At 41.3% G+C, this 12,325-nt stretch overlaps 1 protein-coding gene across 4 annotated transcripts in view; it reads left to right on the forward strand.

The window, feature by feature from the left end:
* The window catches only part of LOC139747034 (probable G-protein coupled receptor Mth-like 3), a 55,986-nt gene extending 48,504 nt beyond the window's left edge, over positions 1-7,482 (forward strand). For all 4 annotated transcript variants that reach the window (XM_071658907.1, XM_071659002.1, XM_071658820.1 and 1 more), the window contains 4 exons: positions 1,505-1,637; positions 2,677-2,769; positions 4,546-4,627; positions 5,170-7,482. In XM_071658907.1, coding sequence (XP_071515008.1) covers positions 1,505-1,637; positions 2,677-2,769; positions 4,546-4,627; positions 5,170-5,277 — 416 coding nt within the window. In that variant the 3' untranslated portion in view covers positions 5,278-7,482. The remainder of the gene's footprint in view (positions 1-1,504; positions 1,638-2,676; positions 2,770-4,545; positions 4,628-5,169) is intronic.
* The last annotated feature ends 4,843 nt before the right edge of the window (positions 7,483-12,325 follow it).

The raw sequence follows: 12,325 nt of genomic DNA on the forward strand, positions 1-12,325 counted from the left end.
CTGGATTATTAGACAGAGAAGATGTACACATCCAGGTTATAAGGAAAGGATAAACAGTCGATATACAGTTTCTTCATGGTGCTCGACTGCTAAATACGAAGAAAATAAAAAAAGGTCTTTTAACGTACCCTCACAATCATAAGTATGTCCACTAATTAACAAAGCTCAATTCTTCCGATTATAATCTCATTAATCTACAGTAATGACCACTGAAAATCTAACATTTTCATGCATTAAAATTTGGTAACGCTCTCTGTTGAAAAGGCTCTCATGTTCCACTAGAAGAGTTAAGTAATAGATGGTATGATCACACTGCAATGTACACACACACACACACACACACACACACACACTCTCTATGGCTGAGATACAAAGTCAGGCAACATGAACACCAGAGATAGCGAAAGCTATGGGATGGCTGGCCAGCAGTTCACTGAAACGATATAATGCACTGAGTGAGATGGTATACACTGTATTTCGTGTGTTAGTACAATGTATAGAACACATGGATGTCCCCGGAGTGCTTTGCGTCTATCTAGAGAGGAAACTTCGCCACCTGGGCTGCTGGGAGGCAGGGATATCATACCCCACTTTGTGGCTCATAGAAAACGTGGTCTGAGATGGAGAGCTGTTGTCCAGTCAGAGTGGCGTAACGATCGTTGTTCAGTTGTTGGCATTCCGTTAACTCCGAGTTCGATCCTAGGGTGCGCGGCAAAAACACACACACACACACACACACACACATTATATATATCACATAATACCTTCCAACAGCCAGGACTCGAACCCAGAGTTTTGTGCGTGGTAGGCGGGATCGCTACTGCTAGGCTATGATCGCCCCTTAGTTAGCGATCCCGCCTACCACGCATAGGGACCTGGGTTCGAATCCTAGCAGTTGGAGGGTATTAAGTATTCTTTGAAAGTGCGCGTTCCATATGCACTATATTCGTGTTCATAGATGAGATTATTTTTTGAGCTTACCAACCTTTCATTACACCTTCATCACAGGAACGGTGTTTAACAGTGCAACGACACCCAACGACACCTTAATCTTCACTGCTACGACTCTCGTCACTGCAACTCCATCACTGTCACCCTCGATACCAATGACTTTGGATCTAACCCTTAAGGATTGAGTGAAAGATAGATTATCTATTTTCACAAACAGACAGAAATAGAGACAGAAATAAAAACTAATAATAGACAGACACGCATACATCATCATTATCAACATATAGACAAATAAAAGCTATAATGATCAATATTTCTAAAGGATCTTCCCTTTACTCTGTATGTTGTTGTTTCATAATTACAGCGTCAGCAACTGTAATTGTTTCAGATTCGACGTTATCAAAAGGGCTTGTAGTTACGACCAGTTGATGATGGTTGCATCGGCATGAAGAATGGTGATGAAGGTAACGATTCTGTACAAGAAAAAGCGGTATATTATGGTTCATCAGATAAGCTACGCGAGCAGACCTAACAGTCTCCATTACTCTTCCAGACCAGGTGGCGCTGTGGCTGTACCAGTACGGCATCATGCTGATCCTGATCGTCATCAACATCTTCTTTTTTGTGGGATCCGTCGCCTTGCTGAGGCAGAGACAGAGATCCGGCAATCACACCGAAACCATATGGTGAGTACCCACGGGCGAGGTCTAGGAGCCGAGGAGGCTCCTGGAGACGCTGAAGGAGAGAAAAAAGAACATCCACAAGACTTCTGTTAGACTGAGTGGTTGCTAGAAACTTCCAGCGTTCCAGAAGTGAAGGGTATGTCCAAGTTCTGACGGTGAAGGGGTCTAACAGCACCTAAATGGACCAAATAGATCTAATCAAATGGCATATATATACAGAAGCTTAAGGGATCTCAGGAGATGAGATGCATTTCGGAATTAAATGGCAGTCCAGTGAATGTTCTTCTGAAACTAAAGGTGTGGTCCTCCAGCCACTGGGAACACTGAAACGAAAGGAACGTCCAGGGTATAGAGATTTCCAGGAACCTTTTAGAGTATAGGAACGCTCCAGGGGTTAAGAAAATTTCAAAGGGGTCAGGGACTGGTAAATTTTAAAGATGATGGATGACGTTTCCAGAACATAAGAGTATCCCAGGAAGTAAGTTTAGCCTGATCAGTTCAGAGTTGTGGTGTGAAACATAAGGACATAGAAGGTTAATTTGCTGTTGATCATTTTTCATAGGTGAGGTGAAGAGCGGTGTTGAAGAAGATAAGAGAAAGGAAAAATCTAACCCTGTGATTAAAAATGTACAACTGCTGCTCGAGTGAGCCATGTCCTATCGTAAGGTTTTAAGTAGGTATAAAGATAAGATAATTACACACTTGGTGACTACAAAGTGAGAAAAGGATATGAGAAACATCCTTGTCAAAGGGAATTTTGGTGCTGATATTCCAAAGTCTGATCAATTTCGTTCTCACAAGACTTCTACCCTTCTTGGCACAGGGAATCAAAGAGCTTTAAAAAAATCCCACACTCCTCCCACATGTCAATAGAAAAACTACACTTATATTTTTGACACCGTAAACAAAAGAACAAGCTTTTGATTTGTAAATAGCTCTTAATCACTGACGATGTTTTCAACAGGTGAATATAATCAGTGACTTCTTTAACTCTGAGTAACATCTGTGTGTGTATCTAATTGTTTCCTTCACTTGTCGGCAGTGCTTGGGTGTACCTCAGGATATTCATCATCACTGGCGTTCTGTGGACCACAGAGATCTTCACCTGGCAAGCTAGCAACCAGTGTCAGATTGTGTAAGTCACCTGGTGGGGGCGGCATCTTGTATCTTATAGCAGGTGACATATAGCCTAGCAATGGGGAGGGTAGGATCCCTTAGCTGAGGACACTCCAAAGGAATGATGAGTAATATGGATAATGCATGAGGTAGGTGGTCGAGTGGAGGATCCAACACTAAAGAGGTTGAAGGCATCATCAAGCAATACGTAACTTGGAACACTCAGAGATTCGAGGACTAAGGAGGTCTTAGGGAAGCAAAAATGTATGAAGCTGTATGGCAGTCGAGAATGTTCACAAGACAGCCTCACAAGTGTGAAATTCCGAAGAGATGAAGGTATAGAGCAACCAGAGGACATGTCATGAGATTAATCAAGAAACTTGTTAAAAAAAAGATGTTAAGAAGTACTCTTATGGTGTAAGAGTGGTGGATGAATGGAACAGAATGAATGGACAGCCATATTATCTGGTGAGTGATCCGGGACTGGGTGTGTGGCACCTGCTGTGTCTGCTCTGTGACATGAGGGGACGAGTCACCTCCAGTGTGTGTGTGTCTGTGTGTGTGTGTGTGTGTGTGTGTGTGTGTGTGTGTGTGTGTGTGTGTGTGTGTGTGTGTGTGTGTGTGTGTGTGATAGGTTCCTGCCAAGGTAAGAGCATCTACGACATCTGTTCAGTTACCTCAGCTGGCTGAAAGCACCTAATGTATCCAGTATATGGAGTGGAAGGGCTGAAAGCACCTTCACTGTATACCAAGGTGACTACGGAAGATTGGAACACACTTATTTTCTGGTGAGTATTTTTAGACAGCCTGAAGTTAGTCCTGATATTCTACAAGTACGGCATGCTGAGGCCTGCTGAAAACCTCGAGGATTCTCTGAAATGATCCAGGGACTTCTAGAGACTTATCAAGTAAGTGGTTTGTAAGTGACTCATATAAATTACGGACATCAACTGTGTTTAGACCATAATTCTCTGGTTTCTAGATTACCTGAGATTTTTAAGTAGGTTACAAATGGGTGCTAAACATAAAGAATTCGTTTGTTCTAAGTAAATGTCAATTATCTCTTGAGATTGTGAAATATAGGAGCCATATATAAGAAAACATAAGAACCTTATCAAAATTTAATTTAGAAATATAAATTAAGGGCAATACTCTCTCTTTAGAAGGATAGCCAATGATATGCATTTCGAATTATGGTATTTCAACGGTACAGTGGTACGGGAAGACAGTGCTAAAGGTGTTTGTGCTACGTGAAAACATTACAAAGTATTGTTACTCAAAGGCACTTAAGGGACTTTGGCTTTATTTGAAGACACTAAAGACAGAAATGCCCCTTCAGGGTATAACTCAATGCTGAGGTGTTACTCGAAGACTGCCTGTTATAACAGGCTGTTAAAAACACTCCGAAAAAAACTGTTTCATTGAATGAAGACTTGAGTAAGAGCTGATGTTACTTAACACTTGAAGTGAAAAGAAGTGAATACGAGGTGTCAAGCCTACACAGTGACTAACAAGCAAAATATACAATCTATTTCAAAAGAACATGTGGATAGATATTGCCTCACTGCCCTCTAAGAGATCACTTATATAAGTTTATATAATCCTACTACAGAACATTCTTTGGTTGAGATTTTAGCCACACACTTTCTTCAATCTCTGGCACACTTGGCTTCAGTTGTCATCAAGCGTAAGTCTCACTATTTGGTCAACCTTGGCCTCAAACCTTCATTAGCCCTGGGCTCACTCTCGATCACTTTATAACACAGTTTATCTAACCTTTTCCCATCCCTTGCAGGGTCGTGATCTTCGACATCATCAACAGCCTTCAGGGCATCTACATCTTCCTTGTCTGTGTCTGCTTCAGGAAAGACCTCAAGGTAAGGCCTTAGGTGGATGATGTTCACGCCAGGAGGAGGTGTTCATGGAAAGGTACCCGGGCTGGAAAGTCCTTGATAGGAGGCAACTGGGTGAATACTGGTGAGGTGTCTCGTGTTGTGAGGCAGAATGGATGGTGTCCCTGACAGACAAGCAGGAAAGAGGGATATTTAGGATAATACTGTCCACGCCGTCCAGAGAGAGATCCAAACTCCAGGCTGGAAAAGTGATGTTGAATGGGATAAAGAATGGTTAAACGATGTAAGGGTTGAAAGAGAAGGTTTAGAACAAGGTATTAGGGAGTTAGGCATGTGTCTTCTGGATATAATAGGATCCTTACTACATGATTTTGTAATTCCCCTTGATAGCCCGCACCTCGAGAAGTTAATCTCGAATACTTGAATTACATATTACGAAAGCAGTCATCACTCTTCCTCCCCCAACCCTTCTCAATATAAGTTTTATATGATTACAATGACATAGTCAATATATTTTTTACGATGCTCTAATCTCCTCCTCCTCCTCCTCTTCATCCACCCTGCAGGTGTTCCACTGTGGTTGGCCTCAGCTGGCTACCGACACTGAAGGTCACGTTGCTTCAGATTCTGCTGAAATTACAGATCTCATGGAGGCCCCACCGCGCAAGGATTGAATGCCAGGAGTGATTCAGAGCCCAGTGAAGAACGAGTGAATAACAGATGAATGCCACGTATGCTGCAGAGCTCATGTATGTCCCACGCGGAGAGAAGATATCGTCTGGAATACCTTTAAGTGCTCTTAGATATCATAATCAAGCACAGACTGAAATCTAGTCAAGATATGGGAGCTGTAGACTTACTAAGCGAAAATGACAAAAGAAATAACAGCCAAGGATGATCCGAATCTCTAAAACGAGAGGGGGGAAAAAAGAAGCGAATGCTAAGGATAGTACTAGATGTAGGTAGTAGCAGTAGTAAGGTCTTGGATGAAATATAGACCATGATATAAAGCTAGTCAGTCTGTCTCACTGGATCGGAGAATGTGTCATGTATAAGCACTTTCTCATAGTCTTCCTCCCCCACCACCCCACCACCACGTCCTTTACGGAGACAGAGATTGCTTTGGTCTTGAACCTTTGCAGTCAGGATCAAATGGCACCTCTGTCCCCCACCCCCGTGTCTTCCAACACCACATTCGCCTACTAGTCTCCTTTATGGTCATTTGTTATAGACTCGCATAAGTACATCTGTAGATTTCAAAATGAGTACAAAAGGCAGGATATTGAAAAGATGAACTGTAAGCACTGTGTGTTGTTGATATGAAGTGAATCATTATGTTGCTTGGTAGGGAAGTTTAAGGATATCGGAGCAGAGGATGAACATTGTCACCATGGCCACACACTCTCTGGTGTTCATCAGTCATTGGTCATTGAGTAAAAAAGTCTGTCATACAGACTCGGCTCTTATCGATATAATGCAATTCCACTGTTCTTCGTGATTCTACTCTATACTTTTCCACCTTCCTTTTTTCTTTTTTCTTGCACGCAGTTTACTTCATCTGGTGTGGGAATCCTGGTTGTTATTTACATTTTGATGGGCTCTCGTTTACTGTGGTGTAGGGGCGCAAAAGGCGAGTGTCTCGAATTCTGAGAGATCTGTTGGCTATGGTTGTCTTGATAAGAATTCATAGTGACATTTGATAGGAAAGAAAAATTGGAAGTCTTTTGTTTCTCCCATATATGGATGACGTGGAGAGTACTAACCCTCTCCTTCATAGATGGATGAGTAGGAGAACTAATCCTCTCCTCCATAGATTGTTGAAGTAGGAGTACTAATCCTCTCTTCCACAGACGGATGACGTTAGAGTACTAATCCTCTCTTCCATAGACGGATGACGTGGGAGTATTGATTGTCTCCTCCATAGACGGAGTACTTACGATCAACGTCTCCTCCTCCTTTGGTAGATACATGGCAGCACCCTCACCCTATACTAGTTTCTCATGTGCTCTCTCAGAGGAGTGCTATGGTAGAACGCGACAAGAAGTTCTCGCACGCTCTCGTGTTCAGTATCTTGAAATTGATTATGTGACCTTCACTGCATTGTTTCGATTAATTATTGTTATCATCTCTGTAATTGGGTATCGGAATGCCCATACCACTTCAAAGCAACCGTTCTAAAATGAATTAAAAGAAACAAAAGTCATTCAGCCACGAAGTATGTGTTCATCAAACTGGCTGGGGTGAACGTCTTATTCATAGCGCTGTTCTTTTGGGGGTTTCAAACCACAGCCCGTCTGTTGATTCAGACCTTGACTTGCATAATCGTCCCTGCTTACAGTTCTTTAATGTTGAATGAGAACTTGATGGTGCCTGGCTCTGTTGCATTGACATCAAGCATTGTTTCTGACATCATAATGACTAATACAACACTACAAGCGAACGATTAATATGAACTACAAGACTATGAAGTCATAAATGCGTATTTGTTTTGCTTTGTACTTACGATGCAAAGGAGATGCATATGTTTGTACACTTAATAGAACTGCAATATAGAAAGATACTTAAGAAGCATCTATGAGATAAGAAAAATATATATTTTTTATTAAATATATATATCATATAACCAGTGCCTGTAATACTATAGACTATTTTTGCCTTAATGTATGTGACTGTATATGACAGAGTTCTTAAAAAGATATATTTTCTCTCTATCCAAATATTTGCAGTATATTTAGCTATGTAAGACTACTGTGTATACTTCCACACAAACCAAATCAAAGTGCTTTATGACAGTAACTAAGGCCTGTCATAAGTTATATGCTCATGTAAAAAAAAAAAGATAGAAATATACTATTTCAATAATAAAGCTACACTCAAGAGTTTCCTATCTCTCCTAACATCTGTTTCCCCAGTGTTAATGTGTAAGAGTTTCTAGACCAATGAACGTTTTGGAGGAAGTTAGGAGAGGCATTTCAATCGATCTCAGTTACATTCGTGTCATGGATATTCATGTTAGACACTCACATGTACGGAGTCATTGTTTACACAGCCACTGGCATGAGCAAAGGGTAAGTGAACACACAGAAAATCAAGTGGTTAGTTTTCATAAAAGTTACTTACATTACTAAAGAACGAATGAAATGGACAGAAATAAAAGTGTTTGTGTGTGTGTGTGTGTGTGTGTGTGTGTGTGTATGTGTTTGGGAATTAGTTAACTCCATATTTTTGCAGTAGGCGGAGTGATTTCTGCGCTCATAGGGGCCATATTACTTAAACCCTCTCTATATCACTCGCCTTCACATCCACTCACCCACCACCGTGTCACCAGAGGGCTGCCTTCGTAAATCTTTAACTCGACTTTTGTTCAGTATTTTGTTATGTACTCCCGTTGATCTGTGTATATTTTTTCTTTTCATACATATTCGCCATTTCCCGCGTTACCAAGGTAGCGTTAACAACAGAGGATTGAGCCTTAGAGGGAATATCCACACTTGGCCCCTTTCTCTGTTCTTTCTTTTGGAAAATTAAAAACGAGAGGGGAGGATTTCCAGCCGCCCCACTCCCTCCACTTTTAGTCGCCTTCTACGACACGCAGGGAATACGTGGGAAGTATTCTTTCTCCCCTGTCCCCAGGGATATATATATATATATATATATATATATATATATATATATATATATATATATATATATATATATATATATATATATATATATATATATGTATCGTGTTTGCTGAGGGAAGAGGGAGGTCTGCAAGTATAAGTACTGAAGTGCATGCCTGGACGAGAAGAGTCCAGTGCTTTTGCAAAGGAAAGTAGCATCAAGCACACTGAAGTGAGCCTGTGATGGAAGCATTTGTGCTTCATTGTGCAGGTGGTGAATGCTTTTGGTTGCCAGGCAGCCACCAGTGACTATTACATGTAGTGTGTGTGTGTGTGTGTGTGTGTGTGTGTGTGTGTGTGTGTGTGTGGTTTGTAGCTTCGTTGTATCTGCACTTGACATGAGGGATGCCGAGGCAGATGAGGCTTATATCAGGGTGGAGTAGATGAGTTGTATGTAGAGGCGTACCGAAGGATTTTTCTTTTCTTCTCTCTTGTCCAATTCTGATGCCAGTAAGTGTTCTTGGGTCGTTTTGTTTATCAATGGATCTTGTGGTGTTGATGCTTGTGGCATAGGGAGTGAACTTGACGTATGTGCTCTGTGTTCATGCCCAGGAGTGATTGGGGATTTGTTGAGTGAGAATGACTTACTGACCCCTCTACGATTGGAAGGGAGGAAGCAGGATGGATTCATATCCAGTAGACGTTAATCATTCTAGTTAACGAAATCACACAATTGCAGTAATTATTCCGCTTCATAAAATTGTATCATCACTGTAATAATTTCCAGTAAACAAAAGAGCACAGTTACAGCAATCATACCAGTAAGCAGGATCATTCTTAAAACTCTTAAACTAACTCTAACGGAAAAATGAGATTGGATTCATAAGAATTGTATAAACATCATTCAGTTCAGGACGGGGTTTAGACATGAGTAATACTATTAGATTTGACGTCACTGACCTCCACATCTTCGGCGGCCTGATTGAGCATCGCGAAAGGAAAATTGGTTTTACTATTGGCACACAAATACCTTTTATGCTTAACGACATATTTGAGATCATTCCTGTACCAGAAGAAAGCTAAATTCTTCTTTCATTCCAATCTTCGTCGACTTCTAGCATAGCTCTCTTACTGAGCTCATATCAAGTGATAAGACGTGTCATTGAAGTTTGCTAAACTCCGACATACCAAAAAGTCTACGTCGCATGGGCTCCATCTTCCCTGGGAGGGTGGGAGAGGGCCAAAGATAGACCCCTGAGGGACTCCAGCCCACCTCATCCTCCCTCCCGGGTGCGCGACTGCGTAGTGTTACACGTTTGTTGTTGGCTGGGTGGTGTCACGGTGCTGTGAGGAGATTGTGAGGTTGTCTGCATGTGAGTGGAGCTTTTCACAATGTGGTCCTCAGGAGGTGACAACAAGTCATGTCGAAAACTAACTGAACAAGGTTGAAGCAAGATTGTAATGTCTCCTGATGTCTTGTGTTTCACACATGGTCAGTTGATCATAAACTATATATATATATATATATATATATATATATATATATATATATATATATATATATATATATATATATATATATATATATATATATATATATATATAAATATATATATATATATATATATATATATATATATATATATATATATATATATATATATATATATATATATATATATATATATATATATATATATACACCGGTTAGACTCAATCAATCAGTCAACTCAGGAAAGACTGATATCACTATAATGCCTCGGTTCATGGCCTCTCTCATCCTATCCTTAGTGATAACGCAATAGACATTGACAACGTAATGAGGACGTGACGTGGTTTAACCAGAAGGACTGATTCAGTGTCGCAGCCGTCATGGTGAGGGACGAGAGGGTTGCCACAGAACATCCTGTCGCTCAAAATCGACGATACGTCAAGACAGTTTCAATTCCTTTTTAAGCGTTTGAAAACCACAATACAGGGAATTCAGTCTAGTTGCCACCCACGCTTACTGAATTTATAGTATTTTTCTCCTAACGCTTTACAGACACCATCAACAGTAAACGTTTAGTGCGCTGACCTTGTAATCAGCGGCCAAACACACCAAGATACAAAACCCCCTCCAGCGGTTTAAGAGGCTGGCAAACGCTCCGGGACTTCTTATATCAGTGACTCGTCTATTGAGAGGCTGTGTCTGGGGAATTTTGCTGCCCACGGGTTTAAATGTTTTGAGTCTGTACTGAGGAGTGCGTACCTCCAGGACGTGCAGCCCCATACCCTGGAATTTTAGAGACGCTGAAACCGAATGTCGCACGCTTCTGTCTGAGCTTCTTCATGCCCATGAACTTTGAGGTTAAGTCAGTTAGGAGCGGCGCTTCTTATGGAGAGAGAGAGAGAGAGAGAGAGAGAGAGAGAGAGAGAGAGAGAGAGAGAGAGAGAGAGAGAGAGAGAGAGAGAGAGAGAGAGAGAGAGATGCAAACGAATACCAAAATGCACACACACACACACACACACACACACACACACACACCAAGAGAGTGGACGTTAGCTGATGTGGCCTTTTTTTTGTCTTTTCCTGGCCCTACATCGCTAATCCGGGAAATGGCGATCAAGTATGAAATAAATGAAGGGTGGATATGTTGGAACTGAAATGTTTGAGGACGATATGTGGTGTGTGGTGGTTTGATCGAGTAAGTGATGAAAGGGTAAGAGAGATGTGTGGTAATAAAAAGAGTGGGGTTGAGAGAGCAGAAAAGGGTGTGTTGAAATGGTCCGGACATATGGAGAGAATGAGTGAGGAAAGGTTGACAAAGAGGACATATGTGTCAGAGGTGGAGGGAACAAGGAGAAGCAGGAGACCAAACTAGAAGCGGAAGGATGGAGTGAAAAAGATTTTGAGCGATCGGGGCCTGAACATGCAGGAGGGTGAAAGCCGTGCACGGATTAGAGTGATATGGAACGATGTGGTATACTGGGGTCAACGAGCCGTCAATGGACTGAACCAAGGCACGTGAAACGTCTGGGTTAAACCATGGAAAAGTCTGTGGGGCCTGGATGTGGACAGGGAGCTGTGGTTTCGGTGCATTACACATGACAGCTAGAGAATGAATGCAAGCGGATGTGGCCTTTCTTCGTCTGTTTCCTTCCGCTACCTCACTGACTCAGGGAGTGGTGATGCTGTTTCCTATGGGACGGCGTGGCGCCAGGAATGGATGAAGGCGAGTAGATACGAATATGTAGGTACGAATATATATATATATACATATATATATATATATATATATATATATATATATATATATATATATATATATATATATATATATATATTATCCTTTGTCGCTGTCTCCCGCGTTAGCGAGGTAGCGCAAGGAAACAGACGAGAGAAATGGCCCAACCCACCCACATACACATGTATATAAATGTACATGTCCACACACGCACATATACATACCAATACATTTCAACGTATACATATATATACATACACAGACATATACACATGTACATAATTCATACTTGCTGCCTTTATTCATTCCCGTCGCCACACCACTGCAATTCAGGAGCCATGATTATGAGCGATAACTTCCTTCACAATCAACTAAACAGCAGAGCAGTCACAGCCAGACTCAGGGAACTACGTGAAGGCTTCTCTGCTTACCAAACAAATTAGGGTCATGAGCAGCTATGAATGACGAGGCTGTAACCTTACCACACCCCCCTGCCCTCACATGATTTAATTCTTAGTTTCTTACTGTGTTAGGATAATATTATTCGTCATCATAAAGGCTATTCAAAGCCACAAGATGGACGTGAGATATTCAAAGTTAATGTTTGAGTGATATTAATCTTTTGACCATTTTAGACATATTGTGATCGGTAATGGATCACTGAAACTTCTCATGTATCTGGCAACGTTATCGCTCGCTGCCGAGGGAGTGTTATCGTACACGCTGGATAGTATATAATGAATATTCGATCCACTCTCTCTGTATTCCTGTCTGTTTCATTTCAGACATGAATTTATGTACAAAGACCAAGGAAAAGCCAAGCCAGCACATTTTCAAATTGTCTCTATAAATATCCATGCATCTGTTCCTATTGCTGCTGTCCTTGGCTA

This window comes from Panulirus ornatus, chromosome 1, assembly GCF_036320965.1.
Source record: "Panulirus ornatus isolate Po-2019 chromosome 1, ASM3632096v1, whole genome shotgun sequence".
NCBI classification, from domain to species: Eukaryota; Metazoa; Arthropoda; class Malacostraca; order Decapoda; family Palinuridae; genus Panulirus; species Panulirus ornatus.